The sequence below is a fragment of the Loxodonta africana genome, chromosome 15, assembly GCF_030014295.1.
Source record: "Loxodonta africana isolate mLoxAfr1 chromosome 15, mLoxAfr1.hap2, whole genome shotgun sequence".
Taxonomy (NCBI): Eukaryota; Metazoa; Chordata; class Mammalia; order Proboscidea; family Elephantidae; genus Loxodonta; species Loxodonta africana.
The window spans coordinates 26,341,695-26,357,801 of NC_087356.1; the positions used below are offsets into that span (position 1 = coordinate 26,341,695).

Here is a 16,107-nt window from a genome sequence, read left to right on the forward strand (position 1 = left end):
CTCTCTGGGAAGGTCAGTGGGGCAGAGGAGGTGAAGACGTTGGCCAGCTGGGCAGGTGGAATTCTGCCTGTGGTGTGAAGCAGGGTGGCCGTGAGGCTGGGGCTCCGGCTGGGAGAGACTGAACTTTGTGGGTGTCCGTCAGCCCTGTTGAGGTGTGTGTGTTTCCCCTGGTTCCCTAAGTAATGCTTCTCCCCAGCCATCCCCCTCCATCTTCTTGAGCTGAGGCGAAGAGGGCCCTGAAGACCAGCTGTGTGGGGTGGCTGTGACTTCTCAGGCAGGGCAGGTGGAAGGGCCTGGGCAGTGCCAGGGGCAGTCCCAGGAGGGGACGCTGGGCTCTTCTTGGGAGGGATGACATCCTCAGTGCCTGAGTCTGCTGTGTTCTGGAGATATCTGGCCCTGGCCTTCATGGAAATCCCAAGGAGGGCGACACCTTTTCTGATCTCAGGCGGGAGGCCCTGCCCTTGGACAGAGGCCCAGAAAGTGCTGCCAAAGCCCCAGACAGAGGCGGTTAGGTGGGAGTGGTGCTGAGGGAGGGCGGCGGCCGGGAGAGGCCCTCTAGAGGAGGTGCGAGGTGAGTGGGGATGTGCCCTGGCAGCCAGCCTCAAGCAGGGAGGTCCCTGCAGGCGCCCGGGAGGGAGAGCGAGTGATGCGACCTTCCCCTTCGCTCAGCCAGCGCCTGCCCACAGGTGGGGCACGTGTGTGACAGGGCTGAGGGGAAGGGCCGCAGAGTTCGGGGCGCCCCTGCGCCCTGCCCCCAGCTGAAGCTCCCCTCCCCCACCATTCAACAGTGAGGTGCCCCGAGTAGCGTCACCACGCGTTGTTGCGCTCGGATGCCGACCAAGCCCTGTTTTCAGTGGCGACCTGAGATCTGCTTTCCTTGGCGTCCCTGCTGGCGCTCCCTCCAGGCGCTCCGCTGCCAATTCCAGGTGCAGCGGCCGGAGACGCTGCGGCCAGAGGGGTGCGTAACCACACTGTGGCCCGACGACAAGCTGGGTGCCTCACCTGGCAGGAAACCGTGTCGCCTGGGTCCACACCTGCCCAGGAGGGAGGCTTTGGAGCATCGCGGCCTTCCCTTCCCTGGCTGCATTGTGACCCCCCTCCCGATGTGGTGTATGTAAGAGATTGATTTCTGCCCAGGCCTGTGGCCCGGGACTGAAATGTGCACTTTTCCAGCTTCCTGGGATAATTTTGAACAAATATGGGATATGAGCTCCACCCTCCAGTGCAGTTGTAAACTTCATAGTTTATGGGCCCCACTCCCCCCGTTATTTCTGTCATAAGATTATTAATGAACAGGGAGCCACCAACAAGTCAGCTTTGACTCATGGAGACCTTATATACAACAGAACAGAATGTTGCCCGCTCCTGCGTCATCCATGGGATCACCAGCATGCTTGAGTCCATCATTGCTGCTACCATGCCAGTCCATCTCATTGAGGGTCTCTCCCATGCTGGCCCCCTTCTTCACCAAACATGTCTTCCTCCAGTAATTGATCCCTCCTGATGATGTGTCCAATGCAAGAGAGTCAGACAGTGTTCGGTTGCAATTCATAAGGTTTTCATAAGCAGGTTTTCAAAAGTAGCTCACCAAGCCTTTCTTCCTAGTGTGTCTTTGCTAGAAGCTCAACTGAAACCTGTCCGCCAAGGGTGACTGTTGTGGTCTTTGAAATACCAGTGACATAACTTTCAGCATCATAGTAGCACAGAAGCCACTACAGTATGACTGACAGACAAGCGATGGAAGATCAATAACTAACATTTATTGAGCCTTTACTGTGTGCCAGGCAGTGTGCTAAGAACTATGTGTACTTAATTTCTGTTAACAATCACAGCAACTCTCTGAGATAGGTACTGTATAATTACCCCAAAATTACGGACAAAGAGATAGATTCAGAGAAGAAACCTGCCCAAAGTCACATAGCCAGTAAATGGTGGGGTCAGTATTGGAAAACAAGCAAGGCCCATGTTTGATCTCTGTGTCAAGGGGTGGGGTCACTGTCCTTCCTGTCAGAAGGGAGGCTGTCTGTCCTGAGTGTGTGCTTAGCAAGAATGGAGCAGGAGCCCTGGTGGCACAACGGTTAAAAACTCAGCTGCTAGCGGAAAGGTTGGCAGCTCGAACCCACCCAGCAGTTCTGTAAGCGAAAGACCTGGCAGCCAGCTCCCATAAAGATTACAGCCTAAAAAACCCTATGGGGCAGTTCTACTCTGTCACATGGGGTTACTATGAGTTGAAAGTCAACTCAATGACACCAAACAACAATAACGACCTTTAGGATGCATTTCTTTGCTGACCCCAGAGCGACCGGGGCAGGCTTCACCTCAGTGTCCTAAGATGGCCTGAAGGACTGGGTGGTTGACAACACTTGACCAGAGAATAGTACGAGATTGCAATGGGAATGAGCGTGAGTTAAGGCAGCTCTGAGGAGCTAGGCCTGTCTGAAGCTGAGGGCTGGGTTTGTGGGAAGTAAACCCTGATGTTGGATCGGGAAGATGGGGCCAGACCACTGGGGGTCTGACCAGGAGGCTGGACTGGACCCTTCAGCTATTGAGAGTCACTGGAAGATTCAGGGACAGAAGTGAAGAGGTGACTGTGGGGAGTGAAGATGGTCTGGCTTTGGGATGTGGGCTGGATCAGGAGTGGGAGAACAAGTGTCCTGAGAGGCTTCTCGGACAAGGGGGTGTAGAGCTTGGCCTTGTGAGTGGGCATGGTTTGGAGAGGAGGGGCACTGAAGTGTCGTGGAGTCTTGCACTTGGAGGCACTGGGGGACTTTGTAGTTGATAGCTGGGGGCTCTGGGGAGATATCGAGATTCCTGGAGAAATGGCTGGAGCCAGAGAGGAGTCAGGGCAGCCCAGCAGAATGTCCCCAGCAGAACTGGTCACTCTCGGTGGGCCTGAGTGGGATGAATGGGCCATCTGACGGTGAGGCCAGGGTATTCTTTCAAGGATGTGTGCGTGTTACTGTGTTGGGGAGAGGGACTGGGCGAGGAAATGGGGTGCAGACCACCTTGTGGCTTAAGCCTGCTGCCTCTGAAATGGAGCAGGTGATAGTCTGGGGAGAGGGCGAGGAGGGAGAGGAGTGAGGGGCTGCAGAGAGAGCAGATAGCATGGGTCTCTGGGTCACACTTTTGGACCTGGCTTGGGCTCCTGGCTGGGGAGGGGAGTGGGCAGGGTGTCGAAAGCCAAGTCTGGGAGGCTAGGCTAAGGTGTGACAGCACATTTCCTGCCCTTGGTGGGGCCTTGGTTGTTGCGGGGTCCCTAAGCCCCCAGACAGTACACATGAGGGGCTGCAGTAGGGCAGGGGTGGTGGTAGGGCAAGGAGAGCATCAAGGAGGTGGGCGTCTGGACCAGGGAAGTTGTCTAGTCTTGGTGTCACCAAGTGTGGTTCGTGGCTCAGTGCTTAGAACCCAGTGCTTATGAGGTCAAGGTGATAGAGTTCACTTCAGCTTTAGGCACAGTGAGTGGACAGACTCCTGCTCCTGTCCCTGGCCCCAGATCATCCCTAGCCCTGTCCCTCAGCCTGAGCCCTCCTTACCCTCGCTGCGGTGGGAACCAGTGAGAGGTAGTGAATGATACAGGGCAGATCCCGCCCCACAACAGTGCCAGCACTGTTCCAGATATGTGGGGGTGGAGGCCGAGGGGTCCCCAGAGAGTGATAGGCTAGGACCTCCACTTAACTCATCCCTAGTGGGAAGATCCTCATTTGATTCTCCCTTGAGAGGCCCTTAGAGTCCTTCCTTCTGTCAAACTTTGACCTCTTTGGCTGGAGCAATTCAAAATTCCGTTCATAAGAGAGGGAGAAGAATTTACCACTGTCCTTTGTGATTGGAGATTGGGGATGCTTTAGGAGAGGATGAGCGCCCACAGAGTGAAATCGGGGTCCTGACGGCCCCACTTCCCGCAGCTGGGGAACATTGTCTAGAGGTTTCCTGGCCCCAGGGCCCTAACTCTCTGGACCAGTCTTCCTGCCACCCCCAGTCTCCAGGGTCAGAGTCTGCTATGACGAGCTTTCTGTCTACAGGGCGGTGTGGTGGACGACAGGAGTGAAGATTCTGCATCTGTCTCTACCTTGAGCTTTGGTGTGAACAGGCCCACAATTTCCTGCATCTTTGACTGTAAGTGATGCTTGGCGGTGAGGAGGGTGTGTGACCTTACATTTCTGTTGGTGTGGGGGTTATACGGTCAGGTGTATATGTGGGGGGCTGTGGATAGCTGAGTCTGTGCCTCTTTTGGGTGGGTCAGTGGCTTTTGCAGCGTGTGTGTGTGTACATGTGCATGTCCCTCTGTGCATGTGTGTATACGCATGCGCATCTGTGTGTGTCTGTGTATGTCAGTGTATGTGGTGTGTGTGTCTACATGTGTGTCTGTGTATATGTGGATATGTGCACTTCTGTGTGTATGTCTGGTGTATCTGTGCATGTGTGTGCACTTCCGTGTGTGTCTATGTGTGCATCTGCATGTATGGTGTATGCTTCTGTGTGTGTGCATCTGTGTGTGTGGCGTGCACTCCCGTGTGTGCGTCTCTCTGTGTATCTGGGTGTATGGTGTGTGTTTCTGTGTGTGTGGTGTGCGTTTTTGTGTGCGTGTATTAACTCTAAACTTGAAATCAGGCACTCAGCGCCCTGTGCCTTCTGGCTGTGCCGTCATCTGTTTGGCCTCTCCTCCTCTTCTCTTCCTGCTTCTCTGTGCCCTCTCACCCAAGGACACATCACTGAGGTGTCCACCTTTGAGCTGTGGTGTGTTCTCCTGATCCTGTGAGAGGATCACTCCTGTCCTTAAACTAGGGACAGACTCCATCCTCCCCTCTGGCCCTCACACTGGATCTCTGTTTCTTCCTTTGTGAAGATGGGAACCGTTACCATCTACGCTGCTACATGTACCAGGCCCGGGACCTGCCTGCGATGGACAAGGACTCTTTTTCTGGTAGGTGAGGAAGGAGGGCTGTGGACTGAGAGCTGGGGACTAAGAAGCCAGGCCTTCAGATGGCAGGGACCATGGTCTGAGACGTCTCCTTTGTGGGTGGGATGCTGTGCTGGCTGACAGCGTAGAAGGGGCTGCTGTCACCAGGATCCCTGGGGCCTCCTGACTGTCAAGTGTAGCAGCCTCTTGTCTGTGGTCTGCTTGACTGTTCTGCGGGGTTTGGCCTTGCTGACTGTCCCTCCTTCCTGAAAGTACCTCTGGCCTTGGCCCCCAGGATCTAGCCTCCTACTTCCTCTGCTCTTACTCAGCTGCCTTGTTGCTCCCTAAGCCTGATGTTCCTGGGAGTCCTGCCTGTGTCCTCTCCTCTGGGTGTTGGGGTCCCTCCCCTCCCCAGATCTAGTGACCACTCATGTATGGGAACCTTCCAGGCCTTCAGCCTCTCCCAACCTTGTCCAACCACAGCTAGATATCTCTTCCTCCCCCTCGGGATCTTCCTCAGAGGCATCTTAGTTCATCTTGTCCAAGCCAAGCTCCTTGAGACCCCACCACCCAGACCCCACCTCCTCTGCTTTTCTGGCCTTGGTCCTGGCATCAGTGTCCATCCATTACCCAGCCTGGAAGTCGTCACTCACTCAGTTCTGCCGGTTCTGGCTCCCAAAGCTGTCTCAGATTGTGTTTCCCCCTCTTCAATGCCATGGCTGCCACCTCACACTGGCCTCGCCCCTTCTTATCTGGGCTACTCTGGTCATCTCCTGGCCTCCCTGCCACGTTCCACACGGCCCCTGACATATCTGGTCACGTGACGCTCCCCTTATTCAAACATAGGTGCTGACAGATAAATCCCTGACTCTTTAGCATGACAGCCAAGGTTCTTTGTGATCTAACCCCTGAGGAACCTGCCTGCTTCATCTTTCTGCCCATTCTTCTCTATCTGCACCTCTGGCCCCACCACCTATCCACACTTGCCAAGCTCTTCCATATGCCTGGCTTTTTGCACTCAGTGTTCCCTTTGCCTAGAATGCATTTCCTCCTGATTTTTAATCCAGCCAACTCCTATTCATCCTTCAAGACCCAGCCCAGATGCCTGCTAACCCTTCCTTGAGCTGAGCCGGTTACTCCGTCCTCAGGCCTTCCTCAGCTCCTGGCCTGCCCCTGTCTCCTGCCTGGCCTGTCCCTCTCCTGGCCTTCCCCTTATCCACTGCATAGGGTCAATTTCAATCTGTCTCTGACTCATCCCTCCCACTCTGAATGTGACCTCCTCCAGGAAGGGGCCTTGTCTTACCTTTGAACCTGCAGCACTTGGTCTCCAGAGAACTAGCATTTATTGGGCCAGGCACTTTACCGACATTATTTCATACAACCTTTACAACTACACTGTAAAGTAGGTATTCAACATCCCCATTGTTCAGAATGAAGAAACTGGGACTCAGGTAAACTAAATTGCATGAGTTAAAATAGCTGATAAGTGATACAGCTGGTAACTGAAACCAAGGCTATCACTCTTCCAATGCTTGCTCTTCGATTGAGTAGAATCAGTTATTCCATGAGAGTGGCCTTCTGTTCACAGAATGGCTGGTACTGCTGACAGCCATCTGCCCGGCCTCCTTCCTAGCCAGCTCCCCATCCCTACGTGGGCGAGCACTGTTTCCTGCTCCCCAGCAGCTAGGGCTCCCCCCGCATTCCTCTCTGCCTCTGTCTCAGGGACATGTGCAGCCAGGTGCAGGGTGAATGGGATAATTTCTGAGCTTTGGAGCCGGGGTCCTGAGAGTGTCCTCTGTAAAGCACATGCAAAACCAGCGCACAGGAACTGGCGGGCCAGGGGCAGATATCTGCATCTGCAATTTGCTGGGAAACATTGCCAGGATGCTTTCTGACAATTAGAACTTACCCTGAGAAAAAAGAAATAACCAATTCACAGTCTCCCGTCCTCTCCGTTCCAGGGAGGATGTGAGGGGTGAGGGGGCAGGCACAGGTTTCTGCAGGGTGGGTGGTGAGGCAGGGGCCCAGGTGGGAAGCCCCTCATCCTCTATGGGCTGGGCTGTCCCAGGACCCCGCAGGAGGGAGCACCTCCAAGGACTCAGCTCGAGGAGCCAGCACTCACCTCTGGGGACTGCAGTGGCAGGGTCAGCCTGGCACTGGCCTGGGGAGACGTCACACTTTCCATCCTGGCCCTACTCCCTCCCTCAAATAAACATCCCTTGAGCTTTGAGGGCACTGCCCAGGGCTTCCTCAGAGGCCACTGGTTTCTGAATGAAAGGCCCGATTGAGCAGCTGCTGGAAAAGAAAACAGCAGCCAACACGGGTGAACCTATAAAACCCAGAGTGTTTATTTTCACTCCCAAACCTTAAACCAAAGCAATTCCTCCCCTGGAACTGACCTTGGGGCGACTGGCGGCCGAAGGCTGTGCATGGCCACCGGATGGCATTTCTCTGAGGAAACTCAAGTGTGAATCGGAATGTCTGGGGCCAGGGGAGGGTCTAGCCCAGCGTCTGTCTCTGGTAGGCCTTTCAGCCTGCCCACCAGGGTGTCTGGGACAGAGAGGGCTCTCCTTGGGAAGTGCTCTTGTGACTCCGATCTGCACTACTCAGAGGCTTACTGAGCTCCCAAGCCCCGAAGTACTCTCCTTGCTGGCCTCAGTCCTTCAGGGCCCTGCGTGTGCTCTCTGCTGGTCTCTCATATGGTCTTGGGGCTGCCCTAGGAGTTGGGCCTTCTCTGTTACTTTTCCCATTTGTCTGAGAGCAGCCCTGGCTGGGGGTTTGGGGTGACATTCGGGAGTTCCCCAGAAATACTTGTTGAATCATATCCAACTCTGTAGAGGGGATGCACACAGGCCCTTGGTGGAGATATTGGCATCCAGGTGGCCTCAGGGTTGCACCTTGGGTGGGATTTGGGCATATGGCCAGCTTCATGTCTCTGCACCAGGGAAAAGGTGTGTGTAGACATGTGCTTTTGTGTTTATCAGTGTGTGACAACTAAAAAATATAAAATGGTGCTTAATTCAAATGACTTCTGTTTGGTATTGAGAGGGGGTTGCTTTATGAGCGAGTGCTTACTTTGAACTGAATGGATATGACTCTAGAGGACTTAGAAGTCATGTGTCCTCAAAACCACACTTAGCTCCTTCCTGCCTACCACTTCAGTCTGGACTGTGGTGCATTGCTTCCTGAGCAGCAGCCTGAGCTGAGTTGCCCTTTGCTTTGCACAATATTTCTCAAAGGGAACTTGGGAAGGGGCTGTCTGCTTTGCCAAATTGTTCTGCTTTGCTCCCTCCCCAGGCTGAGAACTGGTATTGTGGCTTGAAGGAGCCATAAGATAAAGCTGCTTACAGAGCTGCCACCCAAATGGACAGCACTGGTGTGAGATCACATTATAGGGGTGGCCCTCAGCTTGGGGGTGCCCAAAAACTCCTCTTTGAGGGTCTCATAGGTCAGTGGGCTCAGTGGCCTTGACTTGGCTGACCGAGCAAATGAAAGATGGCTAGTAGACCAGATGCCAAGCTATGACTTTACTGGGAGCCGGGGAAGGACATCTTGAAAGAGAGCAAAAGGTCTTGTGCCCTCTTTGCTGGTCTCATGGCTCCTGGGAAGGCAAAGGTGTGTGCCAGCTGGGTGATCCTGAGGGCTCTTGTCAGGGCAGGCCACAGTGAGGTCTGAGGACTCATGGTGGCCCCACAGCTGGGGCCATATCTGTGATAACAAGTGCTTCTGTTTCCCTCCAGATCCAGACTCTGTCTTTGGTGGTGCTGGAAAATTCTTGCTTGTTGGTCTTCCAGTGTCTGGACTGTGTTCATGGCCCTCCCCAATGTTTGTAACACAGCCTTTTGTTAAGGTTGACTCTGGTTAGGTCATCTACCTGACAAGCTTAAGTGTATTGGAGGCTTGTGAAATGCTTTACTTACAGAGGGTTCCTGAGTATGAGAGACTGGGAACCCCTGTGCACTGGGAGATTTACAGTGCTCCATGGCTTTTTTTTTTTTATGGCGTAGGAGGGGCTCCACACGGCGGCAGTAAAGAAGCCTGATTAACCTGTTCAAATGCTCATTAGCTCCCCAGAGAACTCATGTCTCAGAACACATTCCGAGAAACACTGATCTACAGAATTCAGTCCTAATTGCTCAGCATGAGTCTAGGAGCCTTTGTGATCTGCCTCACCTTCCCCTCCTACCTCCTCTGTTCCTGCTGCCCTGGGTGCTCCCTTTCTCTCACTAGAACAACTGCTTGCTCTATCCCAAGTGTCCCTGCTCTTTGGCGCCTTAGCCTGTGCTGTGCTGAGTGCCTGGAGCACCCTTTTCCTTGGTCCATGTTGGCTGCCTGCCGCCTCATTCTTAAGACTCAGGTTAAGAGACCTCCTTTGGGAAGTTTCAGTTGGGAGCTGCCACCCCCAGCACCTTGTACACACACTATTAATCTGTGAATTGCCCTGAATTGTAATTGTGGTTTGGCTATCATTTCCAACCGATAGTCACCACCTTAAGAACTTGGATTGTGTCTCATTCATCATCATATTCCTTGCATTGTGCTCACCTGCTACATGCTAGTCAGTTAGTAGCTGTATATTGAATGAATGATGCATTATAAATAATGCATTAGTGAACATCTTTGTACATATGCCTTTTTGGTTAATTAGGATGATTCCAAGAAATATGGGGAAAAGGGTATCAACAGTTCTATGTTTTCAGGGCATACCGCCCAATTGCTTTCCTGAAGCATTGCTGAATCGCTTCCAGAAATAGAGAGCAGTATCTATTTCATCAAATATTCGCCAACATCGGGTTTTATAATTTTAAACAATTTTTCTTAATATTGCAGAAAGAATGTTGTTGCGTTGTAGTTCTAGTTACATTGCCTTGATTACTAGTGATCTATTCCACCCGCTTTTGAGGGCTCCTTTCCAAGGAGTATGGCATGGTCGAAGGAGCACTGGACTAAGAGCCTAGGGTCTAGTCCTGGCCACATGTGAGCTTGGGCTAGTGACTTGGTCTTTCTGGGGCAAAGCTCTCTCTTCTGACAAATGGGAATGACACCGCTGCCCTGCCTCTGTCCGAGTGGTCTGGGCTGGTTGGTGGGAAGGCCCATCAGGGAGGTGGAGTGTACTGTGACTGTAGCTGGTTCCTCCTGGCTCTGTGGGAAGGGTGTGGTCTGGGGAGCAGGGCTCAGCACAAACACCTGGTTATAGGGCTCCGGGTCCAGCGAAGGAATCACCTGCCTGGGGCCTGGCAACTGGACCTTGCTCTTGTGGCAGTGGAGTCTCGTAGAATTCTGTGCACTCATGGCTGGCGTGTCCCCAGTGTGGCCTGCGGCCTCAAAGGACTCTCCAGTCCAAACCTGCTTCTGCCTCAGCTTGGGGTGATCCAAGAGAGGGTGTGTGCTTTCTGTGTCTTGGTGCATGAGCACAAGGGCAGGTGCCGGCCCTCTCCAGGGTGGGGTGCAGCTAGGCTGGGATGGATATGGAAACCTAGCCCCCCACCTTCCCCTCCACCTCTCCTGGGGAATCTGCCTACTCTACCTTTGTTTTCCCGGAAGAGGGATGTGTCTGTGAGTCTGTCTAACTTCCCTTCATCTGCCCACCTTGTTGCAGCAACACCGACTCCCCCCACCCTTGTTTCTTTTTTTCTTGGAGGGGCTGGGCCCGGTGGGGGAGAGGCCCAGCCCTGCACACAGTAGCCCAGTGTCTGCAGCCCCAGGCCTCCAGGCCTGCTCTTTACAATGCCTTTGTTGTGTGTTTTTTCCTCCCCTGGGCGGCGGGGTGTGACTGGGTGATTTTGTTTGAAAGCTCCCCCCACCCCAATGCTGAGCTCATTGCCTTAGCTGATGGGGCTGCTGGAAGGAATGGGGCTTCTCAGGGCCAGCGTGGGGGGTGCTGCCAACACCAATACAGCGTGCACAGCCGCTACAATGTGCAATTGTGATCTTTGTGTAAACGCTGTCGGTCTGGGGCCCGCACGCTTATAAAAATAAAGCGTTGGGAAGCACGGGGGGCAGGAACAAAAGGGGCTTTTTTGCCGGGTCTCTAATATGGTTTTATTTATCAGAACGCGCCCTCTTTCCCTTGCTGGAACCAGGGAGAGGTTCTCTGCCGAGCTTGGAGCTGATGGTATCACAGCCAGACAGTTTCATTAAATGCACAGACGCCGCTGGGCTCTGCCAGGGGAGGGAAAGAGCTTGGGGCCAGGCCTGCCAGGGCTGGTGCATGGAAGGGGGGGGGCATGCCAGGAGGTTCTACCATGTGGGGGCTGGCGAAAGTGCTGGGCACTTCTTCCTTGCTCTTTTTCCTGCCAAGGGCCTCCTTTGCCCTCATCAGGTTCAAAACCAATTTCTTGCAGGAAGCCTCCTTGCTTGACCCCGTGGTACTCTTTTTTGGTGCCTACAGGCTGACGGGCAGGTGCCAGGCTGGTGGCTGCCTCCTGTTGGCCAAAGCCAGCATTGTCAAACCAGTGGGTGCTCCTGTCTCCTTCTCCTAACTTAAGTCCTCCTCATCCTTAAAACCCACCCCTTGGGTGACAGCCACAATCATGGACCCTGCTCCTTCCATCCCCTGATGGGAGTCCTCCCCATTGGCCATCCCAACCTTCTCATCTCTGCTATGGTCACTCTTTGCCAGCCCCTTCTCTTTGCCATCTCCTGGACAATGACCATGCCATGCCACTCCATGTGGCCAGGCAGCCTGTCCTGCACCCTTCCCTTTGTGTGAAAGAGCTGTCTCCTCATGCCAGTCCCAGGATTGCAGCTGGACATCCCAACACCCTTCTGAGGCCATTACCTCCAAGGCCACTGAGCCCCACTTGAGGCTACATGGGGAATTAGTGGCAGTGCCGGGGCCGGACTGTGGATCTCAGAGGGCACAGGGCACTGCAGGCTGGAGCAGGTGCCAAGGACATAGGGCGTGTTTTAGGGCATTTGGGCTCAGCCCTCAAAGACATCCAGCATCCAGCTGTCAGCCTCCTGCCTTCCCAGACTTTTCTGTCCCTGGTGCCCTTAGCATCTGGCACTTGGAATCTTTAAAAATAGCAACACACTGAGCCCTGACTCCAAGCCGATGTCCTAATGGAGGAAGTTGGAGGAGCCCCTTCTTCCAAGCCCTCTGCACCTCTTCCAAATCACGTGCACTCAGTGCCATAGGACTGGCAGCATCAGCATCACCTGGGAACCTGTTAGAAAGCACATTCTTGGGTCCCATCTCAGACCTGCTGAAGCAGAAACTCTGGGCCGGGTCCAGCTTTCTGTGTAAGCCATCCAGGTGATTCCGTTGGAGCTCACATTTGAGAACCATGGCCCTAGAATCTGTTCTAGTGATACCAGTGTGCCTTGGGGGCTATTAGTGAGTGGGTCTCAAGCCCTCGTGGCTGGGGCTAGCAGGCTGGGAAGGAGACTGGGGGGCAGCAGGAAGCTGCAGAGGCCTCTGGTTTTCTCTCACACTACCCACCACTAAACATCTCTTGAGTCCATCTGCTTCTCTGCAGCGCCACTTGCCCATCTAAGCCACCACCATCTCCACCTGGACTTTGGCAGTAGCCTCCTAACTGGTCTCCCTGCACCCTCTTCTGACCCCTCCAGTCTGTTCTCCACATAGCAACCAGAGAGTTTGTGGACATGCAGATCTAATCATGCCAGTCAGATGGCATCCCAGAGCTCTGCTCTAATCTTGTTCCTCAAGGAAGCCAGCACCTTTTAATCTAGTCTTCAAAGCACTGATCACAATTGTCATTTTATATTTGCTTGTGTGGATTATGGAAACCCTGGTTGCATAGTGGTTAAGTGCTACAGCTGCGAGACAAAGGGTGGGCAGTTTGAATCCGCCAGATGCTCCTTGGAAACTCTATGGGGCGGCTCTATTCTGTCCTATGGGGTCGCTGTGAGTCGGAATTGACTTGACGGCACTGGATTTGGTTTGGTTTTTTTGGTGTGGATTATGGTTTTCTCAGCCCCTAGCCTGGCATGCATAAAGTACACAATCAATGCTTGTTGGGCAAATGAATTAATGAATGAGTGGACTATACAGGCACTCACTTCCTCTAGGTGGACCTTGCCCCAGGTGGCCAGCCCAGAAAGGAGACACAAGGGGGAAAGTCTCTGGGTCTCATGCCCACCTGCTGGGACCCAGGCTCCACTTGCCCCTGGTGGCCTGCCAGCAGCCTCGTGGATTGGCCAGGAGAGCTTCCCTGCTTCTGAGCAGGTGACACTCAAGGTCTCTGCTGTGTCCTTTCTCCTTCCCTGTTGCCCGGCTCCCACAGATCCCTATGCGATCGTCTCCTTCCTGCACCAGAGCCAGAAGACAGTGGTGGTAAAGAACACCCTGAACCCTACCTGGGACCAGACACTCATCTTCTACGAGGTGGAGATCTTTGGCGAGCCTGACAGTGTTGCTGAGCAGCCGCCCAGCATCGTGGTGGAGCTGTACGACCACGACACCTACGTGAGCCTGCCGCCCCCGCCCCGTCCCCTGGCTGTCCTCCTCCTCCTGGGGCTCAGGGAGAGGCTGCGAGGAATGGGCCTTTGTGGACTTCTGTTGCCCAACCAGATGGGCGTCCCGAGGCTGGGACTGATGGCCTCTCCTCTGACCCCCACAGGCTACAGAGTAATTAAAAACTCATTTAGAGTAATTAAAAATGGATTGCTAGCACGTGTGCCATGCCCCTGGCAGACAGTACTAATCAAGCGCAGCAGAGACAAGGGACAGATCTGGAGAGAGCCCTTGGCTGGGTGTCAGAGGCCTGGGTTTTCCCTGCCTCTTGCTTGCTTATATGATCCCGGGCCCGTCCCTCTCCCTATCAGAGAGCTGCGTTGAATCCACAAACATTCATCCAGCGCTTGCCTTACTGGGCTGAGTGACCCCTCACCTGGGGGTCCCAGGCTAGGTGGGAGGCGGAGAATCATGCAAGCAGAGAATCTACTATGGAGACAGGGTTCCTGAGAGCCAGGTGCTACTTGTCCAGTGTCCCACAGCGGTGGGAACATTCTATACTTGTGCTGTCCAGAATGGGAGCCTCGAGCCACCTGGGGCTATGGAGCACCTGAAATGTGGCTAGTATAACCAAAAAACAGAATTTTAAATTTAATTTTAATGAATTTAAGTTTAAACATAGCCATAGGTGGTAGGTGGCTCCCGTATTGGACAGCACAGCTCTAGAAGTTTCCCAGAAGGGAACGATTACCGTGGACTGGAATGTCAGGGAAGGCTGTGGGAAAGACCCAGGCCTGGAAGAAAATGTGGCTTGCGGTGTAGGGTGAGGCAAATTCTAGTATGGCATGGGGGCAGGTGATGGGAGACACTGAGGAGAGGAGAGGGCAGGCTGGGAAGGAGGAGAAGGGAGGACGATGCTGAGGGAGCCGGGGACTGATGGGAGCAGAGCAACATTTTAAAAATAGGAGATGGGTTGCCATTGGAAGGGAGCAACTGTGGCAGCCCAGTGAGCATGTGGCAAAGAGGGCCTGGCCGGGGCTGAGGGTGGCAGTGGGGAGGCGGGATTTGGAAAATGTTTTCCAGAAAGAGTTGCCATGACTGGATAGCAGATGTCCTGGGGGGAGTGGTGACCAGGAAATGGGTAGGCTGGTGGGAAGCTGATGGCTGTTGGCAAAGAACCATTGTCCTGAGCTCCATGAGTGCTGCTCTGCTGCCCTGACTGCCCAGGTGTTCCAGGTGGGGAACACAGGACTGGAATGTGAGAGAAGGCCTGGAATGCAGGAGAAGGCCTGGGGTGGGGAGGTCAACCTGGGAGCTATTCCCCTGAAAGGAGAAGCCAGTGCTGCGAAGAACGAGCACCTTGAGGAAGCGTCTCTTTGGGTCTGTTTGGAGAAGAGCAGAGGGCCAGCCTGGCTTCTTTGTGGGAGGAAGAGGCAGGCAGAAAGGTGGGAGAAGTGGCGAGTACAGGGTTAGGGAAGCTAAGCAGAAGAATCTGGTACAAGGTGCAGGGTGGGCCGGGATGCAGACAGGACAGGGCCCCAGGTCTGGCTGAACCGGAGCTCTGTGTGGGCCTGGCCCAAGTACCTGCAGGACCCCAGAGGAAGAAGAGCTATGGCTTCTTCTGGGCGGGTGGGCTCCAGGGTCCTGGGGGAGAGCTAGGGGCATGCCTATTGTAAATATTTTAAAACAAGGTAGTTCCTGTTGGCAAAGAACCATTGTCCTGAGTTCCATGAGTGTTTCCTTGCTGTCCTGGCTGCTCAGGCCTCTACCGGGACCTCCAGACCTCTCCAGGACCCCCAGACCTTTCCAGGACCCAGCAACTAAAGGGCAGCACCTGGCCCAGGAGGGGCTTCCAGATCCTCTCCTAGTGTTAGGTCTAGCTTCTACTCTGAGTGGTTGGTGTCCATGCTGGACTGTCACCTGCTGGTGTGGCATTTATGCAGGAGCTGAGTGCCCATTCCAGGATGGGGCTATTGATGCCTCCAGTTGTAGGCTGACTGCAGGCAGGGCAAGGGACAACGAGTTGTGAAGGCCATGGAACCATCTGGTGGGCACTGCCCACTGCCCCATCCTTGAGGAAGCTAACCACAAGACGGGAGTCCACAGGCCAGCCAGATCACAGACACCCATATCTAAGGGGGGAGCTTGAGCAGGGCTGTGAACGATGGCTGAGAAGGGTGAAGGGCAGTCTAGGGGTGGGGCATGGCTCATGCCAAGTGGGGGGCCGAGAGCCAGCAGAGGCCAGCCTGCTGGAGCAGAGGATATGTAGGGAGGGAACAAGGCAGACTAAGAGGGGTAGAGCAGGCTGCAGCCAGAGGCCTTCGGACCTGGAGGAGGAGTTTGGACTCTACCTTCCAGGCAGCAGGGAGCCACAGAAGGTACTCGATCAAAAGAATGAGAAGGTGAAAACTCCATTTTAGCACCACTCATTTCATTTGATGAGCGTGATCTCAGTCTCCCCATCTGGAAAATGGGGGATTTAAATAAATGAAATGGGATATAGAAGTCCTAGGAAATGTCAAAACCCCTTCACCGCTGAGGTGTTAGAGGAATGCTTGGAGCTTGATTAAATGAAAGCAGGGTATGCTAGCTTGACGTGCAGGGGGACTTCCTGATGTGGTAGGAATTCAAGTCCAGCATCAGTGGCCAGCAGCCTGGGTGGGGTATGGTCCTCGCCTTCCCCTAGGAGGGCACAGCTCACTGTTCTACAAGACGGGACTGCCTGGACTTCCAGGCTCCTTTCTAGTTCAGCGGGCTGGATGCAGGCCTGGTGACCTCTCTGAGGCTG

At 54.2% G+C, this 16,107-nt stretch overlaps 1 protein-coding gene across 8 annotated transcripts in view; it reads left to right on the top strand.

The window, feature by feature from the left end:
- Positions 1–16,107, top strand: part of DYSF (dysferlin) — a 242,190-nt gene that overhangs the window by 136,267 nt on the left and 89,816 nt on the right. For all 8 annotated transcript variants that reach the window (XM_064268707.1, XM_064268709.1, XM_064268711.1 and 5 more), the window contains 3 exons: positions 4,020–4,113; positions 4,844–4,921; positions 13,150–13,331. In XM_064268707.1, the coding sequence (XP_064124777.1) occupies positions 4,020–4,113; positions 4,844–4,921; positions 13,150–13,331 (354 nt within the window). The remainder of the gene's footprint in view (positions 1–4,019; positions 4,114–4,843; positions 4,922–13,149; positions 13,332–16,107) is intronic.